This window comes from Oncorhynchus mykiss, chromosome 2, assembly GCF_013265735.2.
Source record: "Oncorhynchus mykiss isolate Arlee chromosome 2, USDA_OmykA_1.1, whole genome shotgun sequence".
NCBI classification, from domain to species: Eukaryota; Metazoa; Chordata; class Actinopteri; order Salmoniformes; family Salmonidae; genus Oncorhynchus; species Oncorhynchus mykiss.
In genome coordinates, this window is record NC_048566.1 from 87,792,270 (window position 1) to 87,817,235 (window position 24,966).

Consider the following 24,966-nt stretch of genomic DNA (forward strand, 5'->3'; position numbering starts at 1 on the left):
CCAGGCAGAGGGCCCAGGCAGTGGGCCTGACCTGAGCCAGTACTGTCTGAAGCCTCCCCAGGCAGAAGACCTGAACTAGCACTGTCTGAAGCCTCCAAATCCTTAATCCTTTTAAAACTAACCCTAACCATAAACCTAACCCATAACTTAATTCTAACCATAACCCTAAAATAGCCTTTTTCCTTGTGGGGACCGGCAAAATGTCTGAAATGTCCTTGTTTTACTATCCTTGTGAGGACGTCTGGTCCTTAACAAGGATAGTAAAACAAGGAACATTATATAGAAGAACCAACCGAAGCACACACACACACACACACACACACACACACACACACACACACACACACACACACACACACACACACACACACACACACACACACACACACACACACACACACACACGCGCACACACACACAAGCTGCTTGGCTAAATATGCTGTTCTGTGCAAACCTGATGGACAAGTACACAGTCCAAGCTGAGCACAAAATCAACTCCAGCAGGCGGGGAAAGGATTAGGAGACGAGGCAAGCCATCCAAGGACAAAACTGAAAATTCTCAAATCAAAAAAGAGAGCTTTGGGATTTTTCCATTCAAAGTTACATGTCCTTGGACCCTTTGGAAGACAGAACAATGAATCATTCATTATTCTGTTAAGCTAATTATCAATAACACAGTGTCAACATGAAAGACAAAGGTTTACAGAGGTCAGTGTTGCCAGTATGTTGTATAATTAATTTATGCTTTCACCTTCTGTGTGAGTAGCTGGATCCAGTTCAGCAGATCCATCACTGTCAGATTTGTTATTTAGATGTCACATAAATGTCTATGTCACACTCTGACCATAGAGAGACTTTTTATTCTCTAATTTGGTTAGGTCGGGGTGTGACTAGGGTGGGTAATCTAGGTTGTTCATTTCTATGTTGGCCTGGTATGGTTCCCAATCAGAGGCATCTGTTTATCATTGTCTCTGATTGGGGATCATATTTAGGCAGCCATTTCCACACTGTTTTTGGGATCTTGTTTATGTGTAGTTGCCTGTGAGCACTTCATTTTCTTCACATTTTGTTCGATCTTTATTGTTTTTGTGCGTTTCACTCAATAAACATGTGGAACCCATATCACGCTGCGCTTTGGTCCGAATGTTATTACGACGATCATGACAGTCTATCAATATGCTTTCAACCATTTAAAAGCACAGACCTTCAGATGGGAATGCAATGTCAGATATTTTGGTTATTTATACAACAGATTAATTTGATATCACCTAAACATAGGAAACAACACCTCCACTTTGCTGATCCTCAACACAGGGGCCCCACAAGGGTGCATGCTCAGCCCCCTCCTGTACTCCCTGTTTGCCACACACACACCTCCAACTCAATCATCAAATTTGCAGACAACATAACAGTAGTAGGCCTGATTACCAACAATGACGAGACAGCCTACAGGGAGGAGGTGAGGGCCCTCGGAGTGTGGTGTCAGGAAAATAACCTCACACTCAACGTCAACAGAACAAAGGAGATGATCGTGGACTTCAGGAAACAGCAGAGGGATCACCCCCCTATCCACATCCACTGGACAGTAGTGGAGAAGGTGGAAAGTTTTAAGTTCCTTGGCGTACACATCACAGACAAACTGAAATGGTCCACCCACACAGTCAGCGTGGTGAAGAAGGCGCAACAGCGCCTCTTCAACCTCAGGAGGCTGAAGAAATTAGGCTTGTCACCAAAAACACTCACAAACTTTTACAGATGCACAATCGATAGCATCCTGTTGGGCTATATCACTGCCTGGTATGGCAACTGCTCCGCCCACAACCGCAAGGCTCTCCAGAGGGTAGTGAGGTCTGCACAACGCATCACCAGGGGCAAACTACCTGCCCTCCAGGACACCTACACCACCCGATGTCACAGGAAGGCCAAAAATATAATCAAGGAAAACAACCACCCGAGCCACTGCCTGTTCACCCCGCTATCATCCAGAAGGCGAGGTCAGTAAAGGTGCATCAAAGCTGGGACCCAGAGACTGAAAAACAGCTTCCATCTCAAGGCCATCAGACTGTAAACAGCCATCACTAATATTGAGTGGCTGCTGCCAATATACTGACTAAAATCTCTAGCCACTTTAATAATACAAAATTTGATGAAATAAATGTGTCACTAGTTACTTTAAACAATGCCACTTTATATAATGTTTACATACCCTACATTACTCATCCAATATGTATATACTGTACTCTGTACCATCTACTGCATCTTGCCTATGTTGTTTGGCCATCGCTCATCCATATATTTATATGTACATATTCTTATTAATTCCTTTACACTTGTGTGTATAAGGTAGTTGTTGTGAAATTGTTAGATTACTTACTGCATGGTCAGAACTAGTGGCACAAGTGTTTTGCTACACTCGCATTAACATCTGCTAACCATGTGTATGTGACCAATACATTTTTTATTTGATACCCTCGTAAAACTGACTATCCTACCGATCCTTAACTTCGGCGATGTCATTTACAAAATAGCCTCCAACACTCTACTCAGCAAATTGCATGTAGTCTATCACAGTGCCATCCGTTTTGTCACCAAAGCCCCATATACTACCCACCACTGCGACCTGTATGGTCTTGTTGGCTGGCTCTCGCTTCATATTCGTCACCAAACCCACTGGCTCCAGGTCATTTATTAGTCTTTGCTAGGTAAAGCTCTGCCTTATCTCAGCTCACTGGTCACCATAGCAGCACCCACAAGTAGCACGCGCTTCAGCAGGTATATCTCACTGGTCACCCCCAAAGCCAACTCCTCCTTTGGCTGCTTTTCCATCCAGTTCTCTTCTGCCAATGACTGGAACGAATTGCAAAAATCTATGAAACTGGAAATGTATATCTCCCTCACTAACTTTAAGCATCAGCTGTCAGAGCAGCTTACTGATCAATGCACCTGTACATAGCCCATCTGTAAATAGCCCACCCAACTACCTCATCCCCGTATTGTTTTTTTTTGTTGCTCCTTTGCACCCCAGTATCTCTACTTGCACATGCATCTTCTGCACATCTATCACTTCAGTGTTTAATTGCTCATTGTAATTATTTCGCCACTATGGCCTATTTATTGCCTTACCTCCCTACTCTTCTACATTTGCACACACTGTATATATACTTTTATACTGTGTTATTGACTGTTCATTTGTTTATCCCATGTTTAACTCTGTGTTGTTTGTGTCGCACTGCTTTGCTCTGTCTTGGCCAGGTCGCAGATGTAAATGAGAACTTGTTCTCAACTAGTTAAATAAAGGTGAAATTTAAAAAATGTAAGTAAAGTGTCGTGTCTTTACTATCATTAACTGAAGACTGATAGTTTTAATCAAAGATTCTCTGTAATTAGTTATTACGCGATTAGACTGATTAATCATGTAACTGTAATTATTAGGAAGTCGGGGCACCAAGGAAAAATATTCAGATTACAAAGTTATCATTTCCTAAAATAACTTTTCAGATATTTATCTGATCAATTAGTCTTCGAAATAATGAATTATTTACTTTACCTCACGTTAGTCTCATTCCAAACGTCGTAAATTGTTGGTTATCTGCACGAACCCAGTCTTCACTATGAGTCATCCATACATCAATTGTCTTAAATCATTTATTTATTACTAACTAAGTAATTCACAGAAATGCGTAAACAAACAAGGTAAATGTGGTTACAAGAAATGATAGGAGAATGTGCCCTAGTGGGCTAAACCGGCATGGCGGCTTTTTAGACAAAAGGGGAAGGGGGAGTCGACTAAGAAGTCACTACAGAGTGATAACTATAACAATTGAAATGCTAATCCTTTGCACATGAACGCTGACTCACTCGGAAACAATTGCAATCAATATATATATTTACGCTCAGTGTGTCGTCTTGATCGCTGGTGAAAAGTTCATTTATTTTGTAGAATTGTCCGTCTCTCTCCCGCTCTCTCGGTTGTGGTTAGAGGGGATTGTTCAGAGTGACATTCATTATGGAATGGATGTTTCGGCGGTTGTCGTTCTTCGCGTTCAATGATACCGAAATCCTATCTGCAGACTAGTAATTCATATCAAAGACTTGTTCTTATTCTGTCGGTATCGATAGTCTAAGAGTTTAACCACGTGGTATGGTTAAAAGATTCAGCAATGGTCTACAACCTTTGTCCTCCTAATGGAGAAAAACATGGTCTGCAACCTTTAGCCATCTCGTAATTGAGGTAAGCTCGGTCTGCTGATCGAAAACCCGAGTGGGGGTTTTATTCGGAAGGGCCGAAGAGGGCTGTCCCAGGATGTCTGGCCCTAACTGGGCTCAGGGGCGGTCCAGGATGTCTGGCCCTAACTGGGCTCAGGGGCAGTCCAGGATGTCTGACCCTAACTGGGCTCAGGGGCAGTCCAGGATGTCTGACCCTAACTGGGCTCAGGGGCGATCCTCTGATTTAGTTCAAATCAAAAGGGAATTGTATTTTTCTTCATTAAACAGTCCAAAATCATCATCTCATCTGTGAATCATGGGGGAGGTAGTGTTATGGCGTGGGCATGTATGGCTGCCAATGGAACTGGTTACCTTGTATTTATAGATAATGTGACTGCTGACAAAAGCAGAAGGATGAATTCTGAAGTGTTAAGGCTATATTATCTGCTCAGATTCAGCCAAATGCCTCAAAACTCATTGGATGGTGTTTCACAGTGCAGATGGACAATGACCCGAAGCATACTGCAAAAGCCACCCAATACTTGTTTAAGGCAAAGAAGTGGAATGTTCTGCAATGACCAAGTCAATCGCCTGACCTGAATCCAATTGAGCATGCATTTCACTTGCTGAAGGCTAAACTGAAGGAAAAATACCCCAAGAACAAGCAGGAACTGAAGTAAAGGCCTGGCAGAGCATCACCAGGGAAGAAACACAACATCTGGTGATGTCTATGGGTTCCAGACTTCAGGCAGTCATTGACCTCAAAGGATTTGCAACCAAGTATTAAAACTCACAATTTAATTTATGATTGTTAGTTTGTCCAATTAATTTTAAGATAATAAAATTGTGGGGACCACATATAAAAAGTGCTGTAAATCCTACACCTTTCCCTTCGAGTTGGATGTAATTACCCTCAAACTTTCAGCTCATCTTGATTGTTTCCTTTCAAATCCATTGTGGTGGCGTACAGAGCCAAATGATTACTTGGTCAATGTCCAAATATTGACTGTAGCTGATCCGCTTTTCACACACTCCTTTCAACACATCCCCTCGCTCATACTCTGGTCGCCATATATAGGGAAAAATAGTTCCAATAATATTTCCATCATTCATTTTTCCCAATGGTGATTTTTGGAACACTTAAAATAAGGGCTGTGTTCCTGTGTAGGCTTACCCTGGCGTGGTGTTTGATAACCATGTCAGACAAGATTCAGCTCTATTTACTCTCAGATTTGAAAATGTTAATTAGTATCAGAGTAGACATCATACAAGACTACAAATCCCTGCAAGCTCCTGACACCTTCACTAGCAGGTATTCTGATAGCCAGTGGTAAGGTGTTAAAACTGCTGTTGGGACTCTGCTGTTGAGACAGCTTTACGTGGGCACTGTCTGTCACCGTTATAGTGCAATTAAAATATTGTGTTGTGTTGCTGTCATGCATAAAAATAAAAAATAAATATGCCTGCTAAAATCGCCACATTTGTATATTCTTTTGTGCATGCCAGCAAACCCACTACACAACACAACACAACACTGAACAAAAACATAAACGCAATATGCAACCATTTCAAAGATTTTACTGAGTTTCAGTTCATATAAGGAAATCAGTCAATTGAAATAAATAAATTAAGCTCTAATCTATGGATTTCACATGACTGGGATATGCATCTGTTGGTCCCAGATACCTTTTAAAAAATGTAGGGGAGTGGATCAGAATACCAGTCAGTATTTGGTGTGACCACCATTTGCCTCATGCAGCATGACACATCTCCTTCACATAGAGTTGATCAGGCTGTTGATTGTGGCCTGTGGAATGTTGTCCAAGTCCTCTTCAATGGCTGTGCGAAGTTGCTGGATATTGGCAGGAACTGGAACACGCTGTCGTACACGTTGATCCAGAGCATGCCAAACATGCTCAATGGGTGACATGTCTGGTGAGTATGCACCTGTGCATTCAAATTGCCATTGATAAAATGCAGTTATGTTCATTGTCAGTAGCTTATGGCTGCCCATAACATAACCCCACCTCCACCATGGAGCACTGTGTTCACAACATTGACATCCGCACACCGCTCTCCCACACAACGCAATACATGCCATCTGCCCAGTGCAGTTGAAACCGGGATTCATCAGTGAAGAGCGTGACAGTGAAGGTGAGCATTTTCCCTCGGAAATCTGTTGTGACGCCGAACTGCAGTCAGGTCAAGAGGCTGGTGATGACGACGAGCACGCAGATTAGCTTCCCTGAGACGGTTTCTGACAGTTTGTGCAGAAATTGTTTGGTTGTGCAAACCAACAGTTTGGTATTTGGTATTTATTAGGATCATGAAACATGACATAATACATAGTATGGAACACAATTAGTCAAGGACTGAAATACATACATTTAAAGTGTCACACAGCCTACACATCAGTATATACACAGAATATCTCGGTCTGATACATAATACAGTGCAAATTACAACACAATATATTTAAAATGGCTGTGTCTCTTCACAGCCCCTTTGTGCAGTAAGGTATCATTTGTTTTTTGAATCTGGTTTTATTACTAGCTTGAATTACCTGAGCTGGCAGAGAGTTTCATGTCGTCATGGCTCTATTTAAAACTGTGTGTTTCTCAACCTCTGTTCTGGACCTAGGGACTGTGAAGAGACCTCTGGTTGCTTGTCTTGTGTTGTACTGATGAGTGTCTGAACTGTGTGTTTCTCAACCTCTGTTCTGGACCTGGGGACTGTGAAGAGACCTCTGGTTGCTTGTCTTGTGTTGTACTGATGAGTGTCTGAACTGTGTGTTTCTCAACCTCTGTTCTGGACCTGGGGACTGTGAAGAGACCTCTGGTTGCTTGTCTTGTGTTGTACCGATGAGTGTCTGAACTGTGTGTTTCTCAACCTCTGTTCTGGACCTGGGGACTGTGAAGAGACCTCTGGTTGCTTGTCTTGTGTTGTACCGATGAGTGTCTGAACTGTGTGTTTCTCAACCTCTGTTCTGGACCTAGGGACTGTGAAGAGACCTCTGGTTGATTGTCTTGTGTTGTACTGATGAGTATCTGAACTGTGTGCCAACTGCTTGAACAGACAGTACAGTATCTTCAACACATCAACACCTCACACAAAGACCAATAGTTATGTAGTCAATCTCTCTTCAACTTTGAGCCAGGAGAGACTGACATGCATGTTACTGGCACTTTCACTTCGTGTACATCTAAGTGTGATACGTGCTGCTTTATTCTGGACCAACTGAAATTGACCTATGTCCTTCTTTGCCGCACATGACTACACAGCTGGGCACTAGTTCAGGTGTAACAGAAATAGGGCCTGGACTTGGTTGACTGAGATGTCAAGAAGACAGAGCAACGCCCTATCATGGACAGACCTCTTCCCATTTTAGCAACCATTGAACCTATATGTTTTGACCATGACAGCTTGCTATCAAAGGTTACATCCAGCAGTTTAGTCTCCTCAACTTGCTCAAGAGCTGCATAATTCAATAAAATATCTAAACAAGGTTTAACATGTGACTTGTCCCAAAAACAATGCTTTTTATTTTTTTTATTTTTTTTAGCTTTATCAGCTATCTGGCTGGCTGGTGTCAGACGATCCTGCAGGTGAAGAAGCCGGATGTGGAGGTCCTGGGTTGGCATGGTTACACGTGGTCTGCGGATGTGATGCCGGTTGGACGTACTGCCAAATTCTCTAAAATGACATTGGAGGCAGCTTATGTTAGAGAAATTAACATTACATTCTCTGCCAACAGCTCTGGTGGACATTTCTGCAGTCAGCATGCCAATTGCACACTACCTCAACTTGAGACATCTGTGGATTTGTTTTGTGTGACAAAACTGCACATTTTAGAGTGACCTTTTATTGTCCCCAGCACAAGGTGCACCTGTGTAATGAAGATGCTGTTTAATCAGTTTCTTGATATGTCACACCTGTCAGGTGGTTGGATTATCTTGGTAAAGGATAAATGCGCACTAACAGGGATGTAAACACATTTGTGCATCAAATATGAGAGAAATAAGCTTTTTGTGCGTAATTAAGATTTCTAGGATCTTTTATTTCAGCTCATGAAACCAACACTTTGCATGTTGCATTTTTGTTCAGTGTAGATTCCATGTCACAATACAATGACAAATTGATTCAACCAGTTTGTGCCCAGTGGAACAGAACTTTTCAGCTTGACAAATCTCATGGTTGGCTTACATTATCACCATTCAGCATATATTCTTATCCAGAGAAATTAGGGTTAAGTGCATTGCTCTAGTCAGCTTGGGGATTTGAACCAGCAACCTTTCAGTTACTGGCCCAACGCTCCTAACGACTAGGCTACCTGCCACTAAGTAGAACTGTTTACCTTGGATATAAATATTTTTCTTATGCACAACCAGTGGTTCTGGAGGCTGTGCTCTGTGTGTTGACTACCTCAGTAGGAGAGGAGGAAGAAACAGATGAGAACAATTTGAACAGGGTCTATTTCCTGTGGCGAAGAGAGGGGATTGTTCTTGTCACTGCATCAGGGCCTGGGGGTTGTTCCATGGTTAGCGGGATGAGGTGTAACAGACACCTCAGCAGGTAGGGACATCAGCCTGGCTCCAGAGCCGCAGAGGAGGGGGTACCTGGGTAATGTGTTGTTGTTAAACAGGGTTGTCTCACCAGCAGCAGGCTAGCGAGCAGGCCATGACATCATTCCAAACAGTGTTGCCAGCTGGGAAGGCCCCTTAGATGAGAGCCGTGTCTGAATAACACTACAACATGTTTAAGAAAAAATCCAGGGGCATTATGGGAGATAAAAGCATCTAGACCTCCATTAATGCCAGAGACTTTGGTTTTGTAAAATGGAGATGGAGTGAGATTTGTGAAAACCTTAATGAGTTACAGGAATTCTGCCTCCCCCTTGTGGGGATAAAGATGAACTGCCAGTTGATCACACATTTACCATATTAGCAATGCGTGATCTGACCTGATGTTTTAGGGGTAAGCCTTGAGTACAAAAAAAATCCTGAAGGTTTACTCACAGGCTTACTGACAATCTGCCTCTATAAGAGGAATTAATCCAATATTACTTTAGATCTCTGTGTATATGGATTGATGTCCCTAAAACAAGTTTATCTTAATGTAGCTCAGTAGTCTCAGACTGTACTGAAGAGTCAAGGTCCTGACGTGGTTACCATCTCCTTGGAGGGCTGAAACGGCAATTAATCATAATGTGTGGGAAAATAATACCAATTTTAAAGCTTTCTGAGGACAATAAATTGTTCAGTGTAAAAGCTTTGTATTCAGGATTCATTGCTTGTAGAAAGTCAAGAAAAGTCATTTTAGATGCTGGAGCATGGTCTGTGGTCTTTGTAAATCCTTCAACGTCACTGGTCAAATGAGTTTCCCTCTAGGGACGTTCAGCTCCTTAGACAATGGGAACATTGCACTGTCAGATGGCTGTGAGACCCTGACATTTATTCACTGAACTAGTAGAAAATGTCACACACGGACTCCCATCTCCCTCACATCCCTCACAGGTTCCTACTGAAAGTAGCTATTCTTCATTCAGGGTTGTAAAACTAATGTTCCACTCAAGAAACAACTTCCAAGTTGTAATTTATTGGGTTTTATTTCACCAAAATTCTGCATAACTACATTCAACTGCATTCTTCATAACATGATTCAAACTGCTGTGCCTTCAGAAACCTCCAGGGCTAATCATCACATTTAATCTCAGAGAAATTAGGTAAAAGAAGCATCAGGAGTACATCAATTTATGTCAACTCTTTCATTGTGTTCCTTTTGACTGTTCAACTCAATCACATTTTCCCCTTCATTAGCTTCAAATATGGGTAACTGAACATACCAATGATATTATTTTCAACAAATGGGAGTGCCTTTTGTCTCTTAGCGATACAAGTTACAATGACGACGATTCCAAGCATCAACCAGATTGTTTGTGCTTGATAAAGGCAAAGATGCTCAACTCATAGGCTCCTTTTGAATTATAAGTCTCATCAACATTGTTTAGTGAAACTTTACTGTGACTAAATCTAGTAGATGAAGAATGTTTTACCAGTGTATGTGTAGAGCAGAAAAAGTAGACATTTTATGTATTATTACAGAGCAAAACACACAGATTCTCTAAATGTCTTTGCATTTGGGCTTTTTACATGGTTTATCATACTTCCTTTGGAATATTACGCTTAAACGTAAAAATAATGGTTTCATATTTTTGTAGAAAAATAGTTAAATATATTTTTTCAAACTAGGTAGAAACAGTTGGTATGCATTTGAAGACATCTAGCCAGTCAAACTAATGGACAAGATACTGACTATGTATTTGAAGACATCTAGCCAGTCAAACGAATGGACTAGATACTGACTATGTATTTGAAGACATCTAGCCAGTCAAACTAATGGACTAGATACTGACTATGTATTTGACGACATCTAGCCAGTCAAACTAATGGACTAGATACTGACTATGTATTTGAAGACATCTAGCCAGTCAAACTAATGGACTAGATACTGACTATGTATTTGAAGACATCTAGCCAGTCAAACGAATGGACTAGATACTGACTATGTATTTGCATCTTTTTATAATTTTGAGTATGACTCATAATTTGTTAAAAAGCAGTTATTCTAATATTTTCGATATTAATATTGCATGCTTAACAAAGTATTTGCATTGATACTGCAGTTTTGTGGGGTCAGGAACTCAGGATGAGAAAGTGCTCTGTTCATCTAATATCAGACTAAACTAATAATGTCCCTACATTGTGATAGATCAAACTGTATTTAATTTTTTATCATCACATTAAACCTGATTCTGTCACCATTTTTAAATGTAAAAACCTTTCCAATGCTATGTCATTATTAGATATTCAATATCAGCAATATCACAGTAATACAAATCAAGTCTGGTTACATGTTTTGGTGGTTGTTGATCTACACTAAACTGCACTGATTAACTCAACTAATAGCAAATACATGGTAAAGAGCCCTAGCCATCACATTATCCTTGTTTTGAAATCCACTAGTAAAACACAGCATTATCCTTCATTTTGCTTATGTTATGACCCAGTGAGTATTTGTGTATATGCATATACCAGCATATGCACTTACATGAATTAATACATTTGAAAGGTGGTCATGTTTTACACTAGATGATCCTGGTAGTTAGACATCTAAGTGTTGGTACACTTGACATATTTGAAAATAAGATTCAAAACAATCTGACCATCCTTCAAATTCAAAATGCATTAAAGCAAGTCAACATGTCAAGAAAATTGTGTCAAAATATACACAGAAAATATCTCTCTCACTGCTTGTAAAAGTCTCTTCAATAATTAATGCTGTCATGTTACATAATAAATTGAATAAATACTCCTGTGGCCCATCCAACACATCTGATTATCACCACTCTGTCCAGTGAATGAATATGACCCAATATAAGTCAGAATCTCAAAATACAAAATACATAATAACACTTGCAAGTAAAGAACCATTGTAAGATCATTTGTGTGCTGCAATATATGACTCTATTCAGCTTTTCATAATCATGGTTAGTAGACCCACCTCATTAACATATGAATGACAGAACAGGTGTTTTTCTTTTTTACTGTAATCTGATGGGTTGAAGGTCATGGGTACATTTCAGAAATACAGAATGACAATGCCAATCACACCAAAGCTTTTCTTGCACAAATGTCTTCCTTAAATTAAGGTGAGCGCACAAGATACACTCATTAAATGTTTTACTCATTCAAAATAAGAAGTAATGCACAAAAGTAAATGACAAAGCACACAAATATCCAAAAACTGAAACAGCTCAAGACGAGTTAGATACTATTTTTTTTTGTCATTTTAAAAAATACACATAAACCATCAGTTTAGTAGGTAAAACTCTTCTTTCCATTAAAGAATTTGGATCATCAAAAAGCACAGTCAGTCCAGCTCTGTCGTTGGATGGTGTGGACCAGGGCAGAGGCTGTATGTGGCATTACCATGCTGCTGCTCTACTCTAGGCCATCCTCCGCTGGCTGGTGGCAGTTGACATGGAGGCTGTGAGGCCTGTGTGACCTGGGGCTCAGAGACCATGGGGGGCCTGGATGGGCTGAGGAGGCAGGCCAGAGGCCAGCAGGTGCCAGGGGTGACAGTGAGGGCAGGGTGCTCTAGTCCAGGGGTACTCACTGTGAGGGAGGGAGGCCCTACTGCCCAACCGATAGGACACCTGGAAGACAAAGAGAAAGAAATGTAACGAAAGGAAATGAGCCACAAAAACCCAAATCATTGATAGAAAATGCTGTCTTGTATTAAGTGTGTGTGCCCACCAAGATATATGCTGTTTCCACTCAATGCCAGAGATCAGGTAATCTCAACAAATGGTTTCTAAATGACACGGGTTCTGAAAAGAGAAGAGACTGGTTTAAACAGGGACTAATAGTGAGGAATCCAGATCAAACAATCTGTTATACAAGCTAAATATACGGGGACATTGTTCTGGTTCAGATACTAACAGTATTTACAGTATCATTCCACTGGTGTGGGATGTCCTCAGGTTCCGGTGGGTAGGACATCCAAGATGGGCTTCCGTACGACGATGGTGGAGACATGACAAAGTAGTCAGAGTAACCAGGGTGGTTGGCTGATATGGCGTAGACTGCTGTCATTGGGTTTCCTGTAGAGATGAGCAGTGTGGTTAGCCAATCAGAGGGTTAAATGAGTGAAGTTAAGTAATTTGACAGAAAAACACACATATATATATATATATAGTTGAAGTCGAAAGTTTACATACACTTAGGTTGGAGTCATTAAAACTCGTTTTTCAACCACTCCACAAATTTCTTGTTTTGGCAAGTCGGTTAGGACATCTACTTTGTGCATGACACAAGTAATCTTTCCAACAATTGTTTACAGACAGATTATTTCACTTATAATTCACTGTATCACAATTCCAGTGGGTCAGAAGTTTACATGCACTAAGTTGACTGTGGCTTTAAACATCTTGGAAAATGCCATAAAATTATGTCATGGCTTTAGAAGCTTCTGATAGACTAATTGACATCATTTGCGTCAATTGGAGGTGTACCTATGGATGTATTTCAAGGCCTACCTTCAAACTCAGTTCCTCTTTGCTTGACATCATGGGAAAATCAAAAGAAATCAGCCAAGAACTCAGAAAAAAATAATTTGACCTCCACAAGTCTGGTTCATCTTTGGGAGCAATTTCCAAACACCTGAAGGTACCACATTCATCTGTACAAACAATAGTACACAAGTATAAACACCATGGGACCATACCACCCAGGAAGGAAATGCGTTCTGTCTCCAAGAGATTAACGTACTTTGGTGTGAAAAGTGCAAATCAATCCCAGAACAACAGCAAAGGACCTAGCAAAGGAAACAAGTACAAAAGTATCTATTTCCACAGAAAAACGATTCCTTTATCATCATAACCTGAACGTCCGCTCAGCAAGGAAGAAGCCACTGCTCCAAAACTGCCATAAAGTAGCCAGACTATGGTTTGCAACTGCACCTGGGGACAAAGATCGTACTTTTTGGAGAAATGTCCTCTTGTCTGATGAAACAAAAAGGAACTGTTTGGCCATAAAGGCCATTGTTATGTTTGGAGGAAAAAGGGGGAGGCTTGCAAGCCAAAGAACACCATCCCAACCGTGAAGCACGGGGGTGGCAGCATCATGTTGTGTGGATGCTTTGCTGCAGGAGGGACTGGTGCACTTCACAAAATAGATGGCATCATGATGCAGGAAAACAATGTGTATATATTGAAGAAACAAGACATCAAGCCATCAGTCAGGAAAATAAAGCTTGGGTCTTCCAAATGGACAATGACCCCAACATACTTCCAAAGTTGTGGCAAAATGGCTTAAGGACAACAAAGTCAAGGTATTGGAGTGGCCATCACAAAGCCCTGACCTCAATCCTATAGAACATTTGGGGGCAGAACTGAAAAAGCATGTGTGAGCAAGGAGGCCTTACAAACCTGACTCGGTTACACCAGCTCTGTCAGGAGGAATGGGCCAAAATTCACCCAACTTATTAGGGGAAGCTTGTGGAAGGCTACCTGAAACGTTTGACCCAAGTTAAACAATTTAAAGGCAATGCTACCAAATACTAATTGAGTGTATGTAAACTTCTGACCCACTGGGAATGTGATGAAAGATATAAAAACTGAAAAAAATCATTCTCTCCACTATTATTCTGACATTTCACATTCTTAAAATAAAGTGGTGATCCGAACTGACCTATGACAGGGAATTTTTACTAGGATTAAATGTCAGGAATTGTGAAAAACTGAGTTTAAATGTATTTGGCTAACATGCTGACCAGACCGGACACGTCGCGTGTGTGTGCGTCGCAAAATAAATGTAGAAATCTATGTTATTCAATTATTGCACCCACACTGCTCGCGCGCACCAACGAGTATCTGCGTTGCCAAGGGCTAAAATAGAAGTCATTACTAATTCTGATGCATTACTAATTTTTAACAAATCAAAAAATGGAAAATTGGGCGTGCAAAATTATTCAGCCCCCTTAAGTTAATACTTTGTAGCGCTACCTTTTGCTGCGATTACAGCTGTAAGTCGCTTGGGGTATGTCTCTATCAGTTTTGCACATCGAGAGACTGAAATTTTTTCCCATTCCTCCTTGCAAAACAGCTCGAGCTCAGTGAGGTTGGATGGAGAGCAATTGTGAACAGCAGTTTTCAGTTCTTTCCACAGATTCTCGATTGGATTCAGGTCTGGACTTTGACTTGGCCATTCTAACACCTGGATATGTTTATTTTTGAACCATTCCATTGTAGATTTTGCTTTATGTTTTGGATCATTGTCTTGTTGGAAGACAAATCTCTGTCCCAGTCTCAGGTCTTTTGCAGACTCCATCAGGTTTTCTTCCAGAGTGGTCCTGTATTTGGCTCCATCCATCTTCCCATCAATTTTAACCATCTTCCCTGTCCCTGCTGAAGAAAAGCAGGCCCAAACCATGATGCTGCCACCACCATGTTTGACAGTGGGGATGGTGTGTTCAGGGTGATGAGCTGTGTTGCTTTTACGCCGTGTTGCTTTTACGCCAAACATAACGTTTTGCATTGTTGCCAAAAAGTTCAATTTTGGTTTCATCTGACCAGAGCACCTTCTTCCACATGTTTGGTGTGTCTCCCAGGTGGCTTGTGGCAAACTTTAAACGACACTTTTTCTGGATATCTTTAAGAAATGGCTTTCTTCTTGCCACTCTTCCATAAAAGCCAGATTTGTGCAATACACGACTGATTGTTGTCCTATGGACAGAGTCTCCCACCTCAGCTGTAGATCTCTGCAGTTCATCCAGAGTGATCATGGGCCTCTTGGCTGCATCTCTGATCAGTTTTCTCCTTGTATGAGCTGAAAGTTTAGAGGGACGGCCAGGTCTTGGTAGATTTGCAGTGGTCTGATACTCCTTCCATTTCAATATTATCGCTTGCACAGTGCTCCTTGGGATGTTTAAAGCTTGGGAAATCTTTTTGTATCCAAATCCGGCTTTAAACTTCTTCACAACAGTATCTCGGACCTGCCTGGTGTGTTCCTTGTTCTTCATGATGCTCTCTGCGCTTTTAACGGACCTCTGAGACTATCACAGTGCAGGTGCATTTATACAGAGACTTGATTACACACAGGTGGATTGTATTTATCATCATTAGTCATTTAGGTCAACATTGGATCATTCAGAGATCCTCACTGAACTTCTGGAGAGAGTTTGCTGCACTGAAAGAAAAGGGGCTGAATAATTTTGCACGCCCAATTTTTCAGTTTTTGATTTGTTAAAAAAGTTTGAAATATCCAATAAATGTCGTTCCACTTCATGATTGTGTCCCATTTGTTGTTGATTCTTCAAAAAAAAATACAGTTTTATATCTTTATGTTTGAAGCCTGAAATGTTGCAAAAGGTCGCAAAGTTCAAGGGGGCTGAATACTTTCGCAAGGCACTGTATATACAGTGGGGCAAAAAAGTATTTAGTCAGCCACCAATTGTGCAAGTTCTCCCACTTAAAAAGATGAGAGAGGCCTGTAATTTTTTTATCATAGGTACACTTCAACTATGACAGACAAAATTAGGAAAAAAAATCCAGAAAATCACATTGTAGGATTTTTAATCAATTTATTTGCAAATTATGGTGGAAAATAAGTATTTGGTCACCTACAAACAAGCAAGATTTCTGGCTCTCACAGACCTGTAACTTCTTCTTTAAGAGGCTCCTCTGTCCTCCACTCGTTACCTGTATTAATGGCACCTGTTCGAACTTGCTATCAGTATAAAAGACACCTGTCTACAACCTCAAACAGTCACACTCCAAACTCCACTATGGCCAAGACCAAAGAGATGTCAAAGGACACCAGAAACAAAATTGTAGACCTGCACCAGGCCTGGAAGACTGAATCTGCAATAGGTAAGCAGCTTGGTTTGAAGAAATCAACTGTGGGAACATTTATTAGGAAATGGAAGACATACAAGACCACTGATTACCTCCCTCGATCTGGGGCTCCACGCAAGATCTCACCCTGTGGGGTCAAAATGATCACAAGAACGGTGAGCAAAAATCCCAGAACCACACGGGGGGACCTAGTGAATGACCTGCAGAGAGCTGGGACCAAAGTAAGAAAGCCTACCATCAGTAACACACTACGCCGCCAGGACTCAAATCCTGCAGTGCCAGACTTGTCCCCCTGCTTAAGCCAGTACATGTCCAGGCCCGTCTGAAGTTTGCTAGAGAGCATTTGGATGATCCAGAAGAAGATTGGGAGAATGTCATATGGTCAGATAAAACCAAAATATAACTTTTTGGTAAAAACTCAACTCGTCGTGTTTGGAGGACAAAGAATGTTGAGATGCATCCAAAGAACACCATACCTACTGTGAAGCATGGGGGTGAAAACATGCTTTGGGGCTGTTTTTCTGCAAAGGGACCAGGACGACTGATCCGTGTAAAGGAAAGAATGAATGGGGCCATGTATTGTGAGATTTTGAATGAAAACCTCCTTCCATCAGCAAGGGCATTGAAGATGAAACGTGGCTGGGTCTTTCAGCATGACAATGATCCCAAACACACCGCCCGGGCAACGAAGGAGTGGCTTCGTAAGAGGCATTTCAAAGTCCTGGAGTGGCCTAGCCAGTCTCCAGATCTCAAACCCATAGAAAATCTTTGGAGGGAGTTGAAAGTCCGTGTTGCCCAGCAACAGCCCCAAAACATCACTGCTCTAGAGGAGATCTGCATGGAGGAAAGGGCCAAAATACCAACAACAGTGTGTGAAAACCTTGTGAAGACTTACAGAAAACGTTTGACCTCTGTCATTGCCAACAAAGGGTATATAACAAAGTATTGAGATAAACTTTTGTTATTGACCAAATACTTATTTTTCCAACATAATTTGCAAATAAATTCATAAAAAAATCCTACACAATGTGAGTTTCTGGATTTTTTTCCCTAATTTTGTCTGTCATAGTTGAAGTGCACCTATGATGAAAATTACAGGCCTCTCTCGCCTTTTTAAGTGGGAGAACTTGAACAATTGGTGGCTGACAAAATACTTTTTTGCCCCACTGTACACATACACCACCGTTCAAAAGTTTGGGGTAATTCTGAAATGTCCTTGTTTTTGAAAGAAAAGCACATGTTTTGTCCATTAAAATAACATCAAATTGATCAGAAATACAGTGTAGACATTGTTAATGTTGTAAATGACTATTGTAGCTGGAAATGGCAGATTTTTAATGGAATACCTACATAGGCGTACATAGGCCCATTATTAGCAATCATCACTCCAAATTCTTGAAGTTTTCCGTATTGACTGACCTTCATGTCTCAAAGTAGTGGACTGTCGTTTCTCTTTGCTTATTTGAGCTGCTCTTTCCATAAAATGGACCTGGTCTTTTAACAAATAGGGTTATCTTCTGTATACCTCCCCTACCTTGTCACAACACAATTGATTGGCTCAAACGCATTAAGGAAAAAAATTCCACAAATTAACTTTGAAAAAGGCACACACAATTCAAATGCGTTCCAGGTGTGTAAAACTGTCATCAAGGCAAAGGGTGGTTACTTTGAAGAATCTCAAATATAACATATATTTAGATTTGTTTAACACTTTTTTGGTTACTACATGATTCCATATGTGTTATTTCATAGTTTTGATGTTAGAAAGAAAAACCCTGGAATGAGTTGGTGTGTCCAAACTTTTGACTGGTACTTTGTGTATTTACAGTGAGCACCGTAATTCATTGGAAAGTGACCATGTTGTTGTTATTTTGGTTCTGTACTCTAGCACTGAGTTTGAAAGGATACAATGACACCGAGGGTGAAGTGCAGACTGTCAGCTTTAATTTGAGGGTATTTTCACATACATATCGGATGAACCGTTTAGAAATGACAGGACCTTTTGTACATGGTCCCCCCATTTTAAGGTACTACAAGTATTTTTTGAATTGCCTTCACAGATGTGTGTCGTTAGGCAGGTGTATTCATTTGTGTCGTTAGTGAATGCAGGAGAGCTGTTGATGAATAGTATTGATTCTAGACTTTGCTATTGTCTTTGGAGGTTGTTGTTGGGGTGTGACAACATGAGGAAGACAGCAGTGTCGATGCAAATGATGATGGCTGTCATAAGGCTCAGAAATGAAAATCAGGAGCATTGCAAAAACCCTGGGCATGCCCAAGTCAACAGTTTGGTTCATCATTAACAAGAAAAAAACAACCAGTGAACTCAATTATGGCAAAAGACCCGGTAGACTAAGGAAGATCCCTGTAGTGGGTGACCGGAGAATAGTCTCTATGGTGAAGAAAACCCCCCTGACAACAGCCAAACAGATCAGAAACACTCTCCTGGATGCAGGTGTAGATGTGTCAAAGTCTACCATACATAGAAGACAACACCAGCAGGACTACAGAGGGTACACTACAAGATGCAAACCACTGATAAGCCTGAAGAACAGAAAGGCCAGATTACAGTTGGCTAAAAAGCACCTAAAAGAGTCCCAAGAGTTCTGGAAAAAAGTATTGTGGACAGGTGAGACAAAGATGAACATGTACCAGAGTGAAGGAAAGAGGAAAGTGTGGAGAATAAAAAGACATGCCCATGATCCAAAGCATCCCACCTGATCCGTGAAACATGGTCAAGGGGGTGTTATGGCTTGGGCCTGTATGGCTGCCAGTGGAACAGGGAACTTGTCTTCGTCAATGATGTGACTGCAGACAGAAGTAGAACAATGAATTCTGAAGTCTACAGAAATATTTTATCTGCTCAAATAAAACCAAATGCCTCCAAACTCATTGGACGGCACTTCATCACGCAACAAGACAATGACCCTAAACATACTGCTAGAACAACGAAGGGGTTTTTGATGGCCAAAAAGTGGAAACTCCTTGACTGGCCGAGTCAATCACCGGATCTGAATCCAATTGAACATGCATTTTACATGCTGAAGAGGAGACTGAAGGCAATAAGTCCCAGGAACAAGCAGGAGCTGAAGATGGCTGCAGTACAGGCCTGGCAGAGCATCACCAGGGAAGATACCCAGCGTCTGGTGATGTCGATGCATCGCAGACTTCAAGCAGTCATTGCATGCAAAGGATATGCGACCAAATATTAACAATAATTACTTTATTCTACATTATGTTAAACTGTCCGATGTTTTTTGATGCCCCGAAAATGGGTGGGGGCCATGTACAAAAGCTTCTATAATTTCTAAACGGTTCATCCGATATGTATGAAAATACCCTCAAATTAAAGCTGACAGTCTGCACTTCACCCTCATTGTATCCTTTCAAACTCAAAGTGCTAGAGTACAGGACCAAAATAACAAAAAAATGGTCACTGTCCAATTAATTATGGTGCTCACTGTATATTTACTAGTCCATATCTGAATAATTATATAATATTTAATATTTTGACCTGAGTAGCTGGTCATGGACTGGTCAACAGTGACAGCAGGGAAGGGCGCTCTGTTGATAGGCAGGTAGGTGGCACCATTGTGCTGATTCTGTATCTCAGAAGCCTCAGAAATGCGAGGTTTCAGGCTGATGTCGGGTGTAGAACTGCAGAAGGGGGGACAAAGACAAAATGAGCTTTTACAACAATTTTCCTGCAATTCTACACATTGTGAAATAGGGTGCAGAGAAATGTTTAGCAATTTTTAATATGATATATGAGTGAGACGGACTAACAAAATCAATGGGGGGCCCCCGGCTGGTAATTCCACCATGATTACGAAGTTTAGATAGCTTACCAATCAAAAAAATGTTTGCTGACATGGGCTAATGGAGTGACTATCAGTGACCGACATAACAAGAGAAAAACTGCTGATGCACAACCACATTTCTAAATTGCACCTTGTGTATTCTACTATTCTAACTTGCAACAGTAAGTTGACACCCGAATGAGTAAAACAAAAACAAAAAATGTATTGATCAAAAGGTTTGCCCATCCCTGTTTTAAAATATGCAGAATAACAGTAGAGTAGAAATTCAACAACACATGAGCAGCATAACATCTAAAGTAGTACAGCAAAAGTTAGGATAGGAAACGCTACAAGGATACAGTACGCTAGTTACAAATAGACCTTCAAAAGAAGTATACTGAGCAAAACTATAAATGTAAAGTCTTGGTCCCATGCTTCATGAGCTGAAATAGAAGATCCCAGTCATTTTCCATACACACAAAAAGCTTATTTCTCTTAAATTTGGTTCACAAATTTATTTACACCCCTGTTAGTGAGCATTTCTCCTTCCAAGATAATCCACCTGACAGGTGTGACATATCAAGAATCTGATTAAACAGCAATATTCATTGCACAGCTGCACCCTGCACTGGGGACAATAAAAGGCCACTAAAATGTTCAGTTTTGTCACACAACACAATGCCACAGATGTCTCAAGTTTTGAGGGAATGTGCAATTGGCATGCTGACTGCAGGAATGTCCACCAGAGCTGTTGCCAGATAATTGAATGTGCATTTCTCTACCATTAGCCGCCTCCAACATTGTTTTAGAGGATTTGGCAGTACTTTCAACCGGCCTCACAACCGCAGACCATGCTCAAGCCTAGGACCTCCACACCCGGCTTCTTCACCTGCGGGATCATCTGACACCAGCCATCCGGACTGCTGATGAAACTGTGGGTTTGCATAACCAACGTTTCTGACAGTTTGTGCCAAATTTCTATCTCAGTGTAGCTGACTGGCGTCGTAACCGAATTCAGTGGGCAAATGCTCACCTTCAATAGCACTGGCATGCTGGAGAAGTGCGCTCTTCACTGATGAATCCCGGTTTCAACTGTACCGGTCAGATGGCATTGTGTGGGCGAGCGGTTTGCTGATGTCAACGTTTTGAACAGAGTGTCCCATGGAGGCGGTGGGGTTATGGTATGGGCAGGCATAAGCTATGGACAACGAACACAATTGCATTTCATCGATGGCAATTTGAATGCACAGAGATACCGTGACAAGATCCTGAGGCCAATTGTCGTGCCATTCATCCGCTGCCATCACCTCATGTCAACATGATAATTCGCTGTCCCATGTTGCAAGGATCTGTTCACAATTCCTGGAAGCTGAAAATGTCCCAGTTCTTCCATGGCCTGAATACTCACCAGACATGTCACCCATTGAGCATGTTTGGGATACGCTGGATCGAAGTGCACGACAGCGTGTTCCAGTTCCCGTCAATATTCAGCAACTTCGCACAGCCGTTGAAGAGGAGTGGGACAACATTCCACAGGCCATAATCAACACCCTGATCAATTATATGTGAAGGAGATGTGTCACACTTCATGAGGCAAAATGTGGTCACACCAGATACTGACTGGTTTTCTGATCCACACCCCTACTTTTTTCAGATATCTGTGACCAACAGATGCATATCTGTATTCCCAGTCATGTGAAATCCATAGATTAGGGCCAAATAAATTCATTTCAATTGACTGATTTCCTTATATGAACTGTAACTCAGTAAAATCTTTGAATTGTTGCATGTTGCATTTAGATTGTTGTTCAGTGTAGTAGGTTGAGCATGTTTAGCACTGTGTGGATGTGCATATATTGGAATGAATGTTATTTGCATCCGTTTACTGTCTTTCTAACAGCTTGAAGGGAGGAGGAGGGAGCTTCGTACCGCCTCATTGAGGTCCCGGGAGGGGGTCCAGGTCTGGAGGGGATCAGAGTGGGCGGAGGTCCAACGCACATGTCAGGAAGCTGAGTGAACCTGAAGCCCTGCAGCACCAAACACAACACACAGACACAGTTCAATCAGTGTGTGGGTGTTTAAACATAATGTCCTATACAGATACCATCTTATTATGTGGATGTTCTACAATAGCATTCAGGATTTTTGTTTAAAACACCACCGTAAACATAGACATTTTTTGTTGTTGATTTATTGCATGATCTAATCAATGCACTCACAGGCTTGGGTAAGCTACACTGGTGCATTTCCGGCCCGTAGGCAGACCCATGCTGGCGGCCTCCTCCACATGGGTGGTTCATGGTGCCAGGGGCACTGGTCACTCCCTCGGAGTAGGGGCTGGTGTGACTGGGGTTGTAGGAACTGTGGAGGTGGGGGTGAATGTGGGGGTGGTGGTGGTTGGAGGGCAGGGCCTCATCTGGGGCCAGCCCAAAGGCATTACCCAGCAGGAGCTGCATCTGCTGACGGACCTCGCCGATGGAAGGCTGAGAGCTCAGAGTGGACGAGTCTGAGAGACCCTTGACCTGATGGCTTCCACCATAACCCAGGGAGCTCATCAGTCGGTCCACGTTGGTCTCCTCAAGCGGCTCCACCTGACACACAGGAAGGCAGACACACACAAACACACACACACACAGGGTTATCCATTTGCAATTTAAAGGCTCAGCACATTCAGAGCTACACTGAACCAAAATGTAAACGCAACATGTAAAGTGTTGATCCCATGTTTCATGAGCTGAAATCAAAAATCCCAGACATTTTCCATAAGCACAAAAAACATATTTCTCTCAAATGTTTCACACAAATTAGTTTACATCCCTGTTAGTCAGCTTTTCTCCTTTGCAAAGATAATCCATCCACCTGACAGGTGTGGAATATCAAGAAACATATTAAACAGCATGGTCATTACACAGGTGCACCTTGTTCTGGGGACAATAAAAGGCCACTTTAAAATGTGCAGTTTTGTCATACAACACAATGCCACAGATGTCTCAAGTGTTGAGGGAGCATGCAATTGGCATGCTGACTGCAAGAAATGCTGAGGAATATTTATGTCTGTAATAAAGCCCTTTTGTGGGGAAAAACTCATTCTGATTGGCTGGGCCTGGCTCTCCAGTGTCCCCCACCCCACCCACTGGGGGCACCCCTGCCCAATCATGTGAAAGCCATAGGTTAGGGCCTAATGAATTTATTTCAATTGACTGATGGCCTTATATTGATTCTACACTTGCATTGCTTGCTGTTTGTGGTTTGGGGCTGGGTTTCAGTACAGCACTTTGAGATATCAGCTGATGTAAGAAGGGCTTTATAAATAAATTGGATTTATATTACTGTAACTCAGTAAAATCTTTTAAATTGTTGCGTATACATTTTTGTTCAGTATATTAACTGGTATCGAATTTTGCATCTGAATCACTGAACAGACTATAATCATGTTCACGTTCACTGACATTCAGCAATGTAGTGCCTGTGCATGCAGCATAAATGATAGCTCTAAGAAATCAAATCAAATTTTATTTGTCACATACACATGGTTAGCAGATGTTAATGCAAGTGTAGCGAAATGCTTGTGCTTCTAGTTCCGACAATGCAGTAATAACCAACGAGTAATCTAGCTAACAATTCCAAAACTACTACCTTATACACACAAGTGTAAAGGGATAAAGAATATGTACAGTGCCTTGCGAAAGTATTCGGCCCCCTTGAACTTTGCGACCTTTTGCCACATTTCAGGCTTCAAACATAAAGATATAAAACTGTATTTTTTTGTGAAGAATCTACAACAAGTGGGACACAATCATGAAATGGAACGACATTTTTGGATATTTCAAACTTTTTTAACAATTTAAAAACTGAAAAATTGGGCGTGCAAAATTATTCAGCCCCTTTACTTTCAGTGCAGCAAACTCTCTCCAGAAGTTCAGTGAGGATCTCTGAATGATCCAATGTTGACCTAAATGACTAATGATGATAAATACAATCCACCTGTGTGTAATCAAGTCTCCTCATAAATGCACCTGCACTGTGATAGTCTCAGAGGTCCGTTAAAAGCGCAGAGAGCATCATGAAGAACAAGGAACACACCAGGCAGGTCCGAGATACTGTTGTGAAGAAGTTTAAAGCCGGATTTGGATACAAAAATATTTCCCAAGCTTTAAACATCCCAAGGAGCACTGTGCAAGCGATAATATTGAAATGGAAGGAGTATCAGACCACTGCAAATCTACCAAGACCTGGCCGTCCCTCTAAACTTTCAGCTCATACAAGGAGAAGGCTGATCAGGAATGCAGCCCATGATCACTCTGGATGAACTGCAGAGATCTACAGCTGAGGTGGGAGACTCTGTCCATAGGACAACAATCAGTCGTATATTGCACAAATCTGGCCTTTATGGAAGAGTGGCAAGAAGAAAGCCATTTCTTAAAGATATCCATAAAAAGTGTCGTTTAAAGTTTGCCACAAGCCACCTGGGAGACACACCAAACATGTGGAAGAAGGTTCTCTGGTCAGATGAAACCAAAATTGAACTTTTTGGCAACAATGCAA

General features: G+C 41.5%; 1 protein-coding gene across 4 annotated transcripts in view; it reads right to left on the reverse strand.

Annotated features, from left to right (window-relative positions):
- Positions 1–9,792: 9,792 nt before the first annotated feature.
- The window catches only part of kiaa1549la (KIAA1549-like a), a 52,798-nt gene continuing 37,624 nt past the window's right edge, over positions 9,793–24,966 (reverse strand). For 3 of the 4 annotated variants that reach the window (XM_021575642.2, XM_021575632.2, XM_021575622.2), the window contains 6 exons: positions 22,641–23,012; positions 22,351–22,448; positions 20,136–20,278; positions 12,708–12,868; positions 12,522–12,595; positions 9,793–12,421 (listed from right to left, as the gene is read on the reverse strand). In XM_021575642.2, coding sequence (XP_021431317.2) covers positions 12,566–12,595; positions 12,708–12,868; positions 20,136–20,278; positions 22,351–22,448; positions 22,641–23,012 — 804 coding nt within the window. In that variant the 3' untranslated portion in view covers positions 9,793–12,421; positions 12,522–12,565. The remainder of the gene's footprint in view (positions 12,422–12,521; positions 12,596–12,707; positions 12,869–20,135; positions 20,279–22,350; positions 22,449–22,640; positions 23,013–24,966) is intronic. The other variant, XM_036958314.1, reaches the window with a different exon arrangement.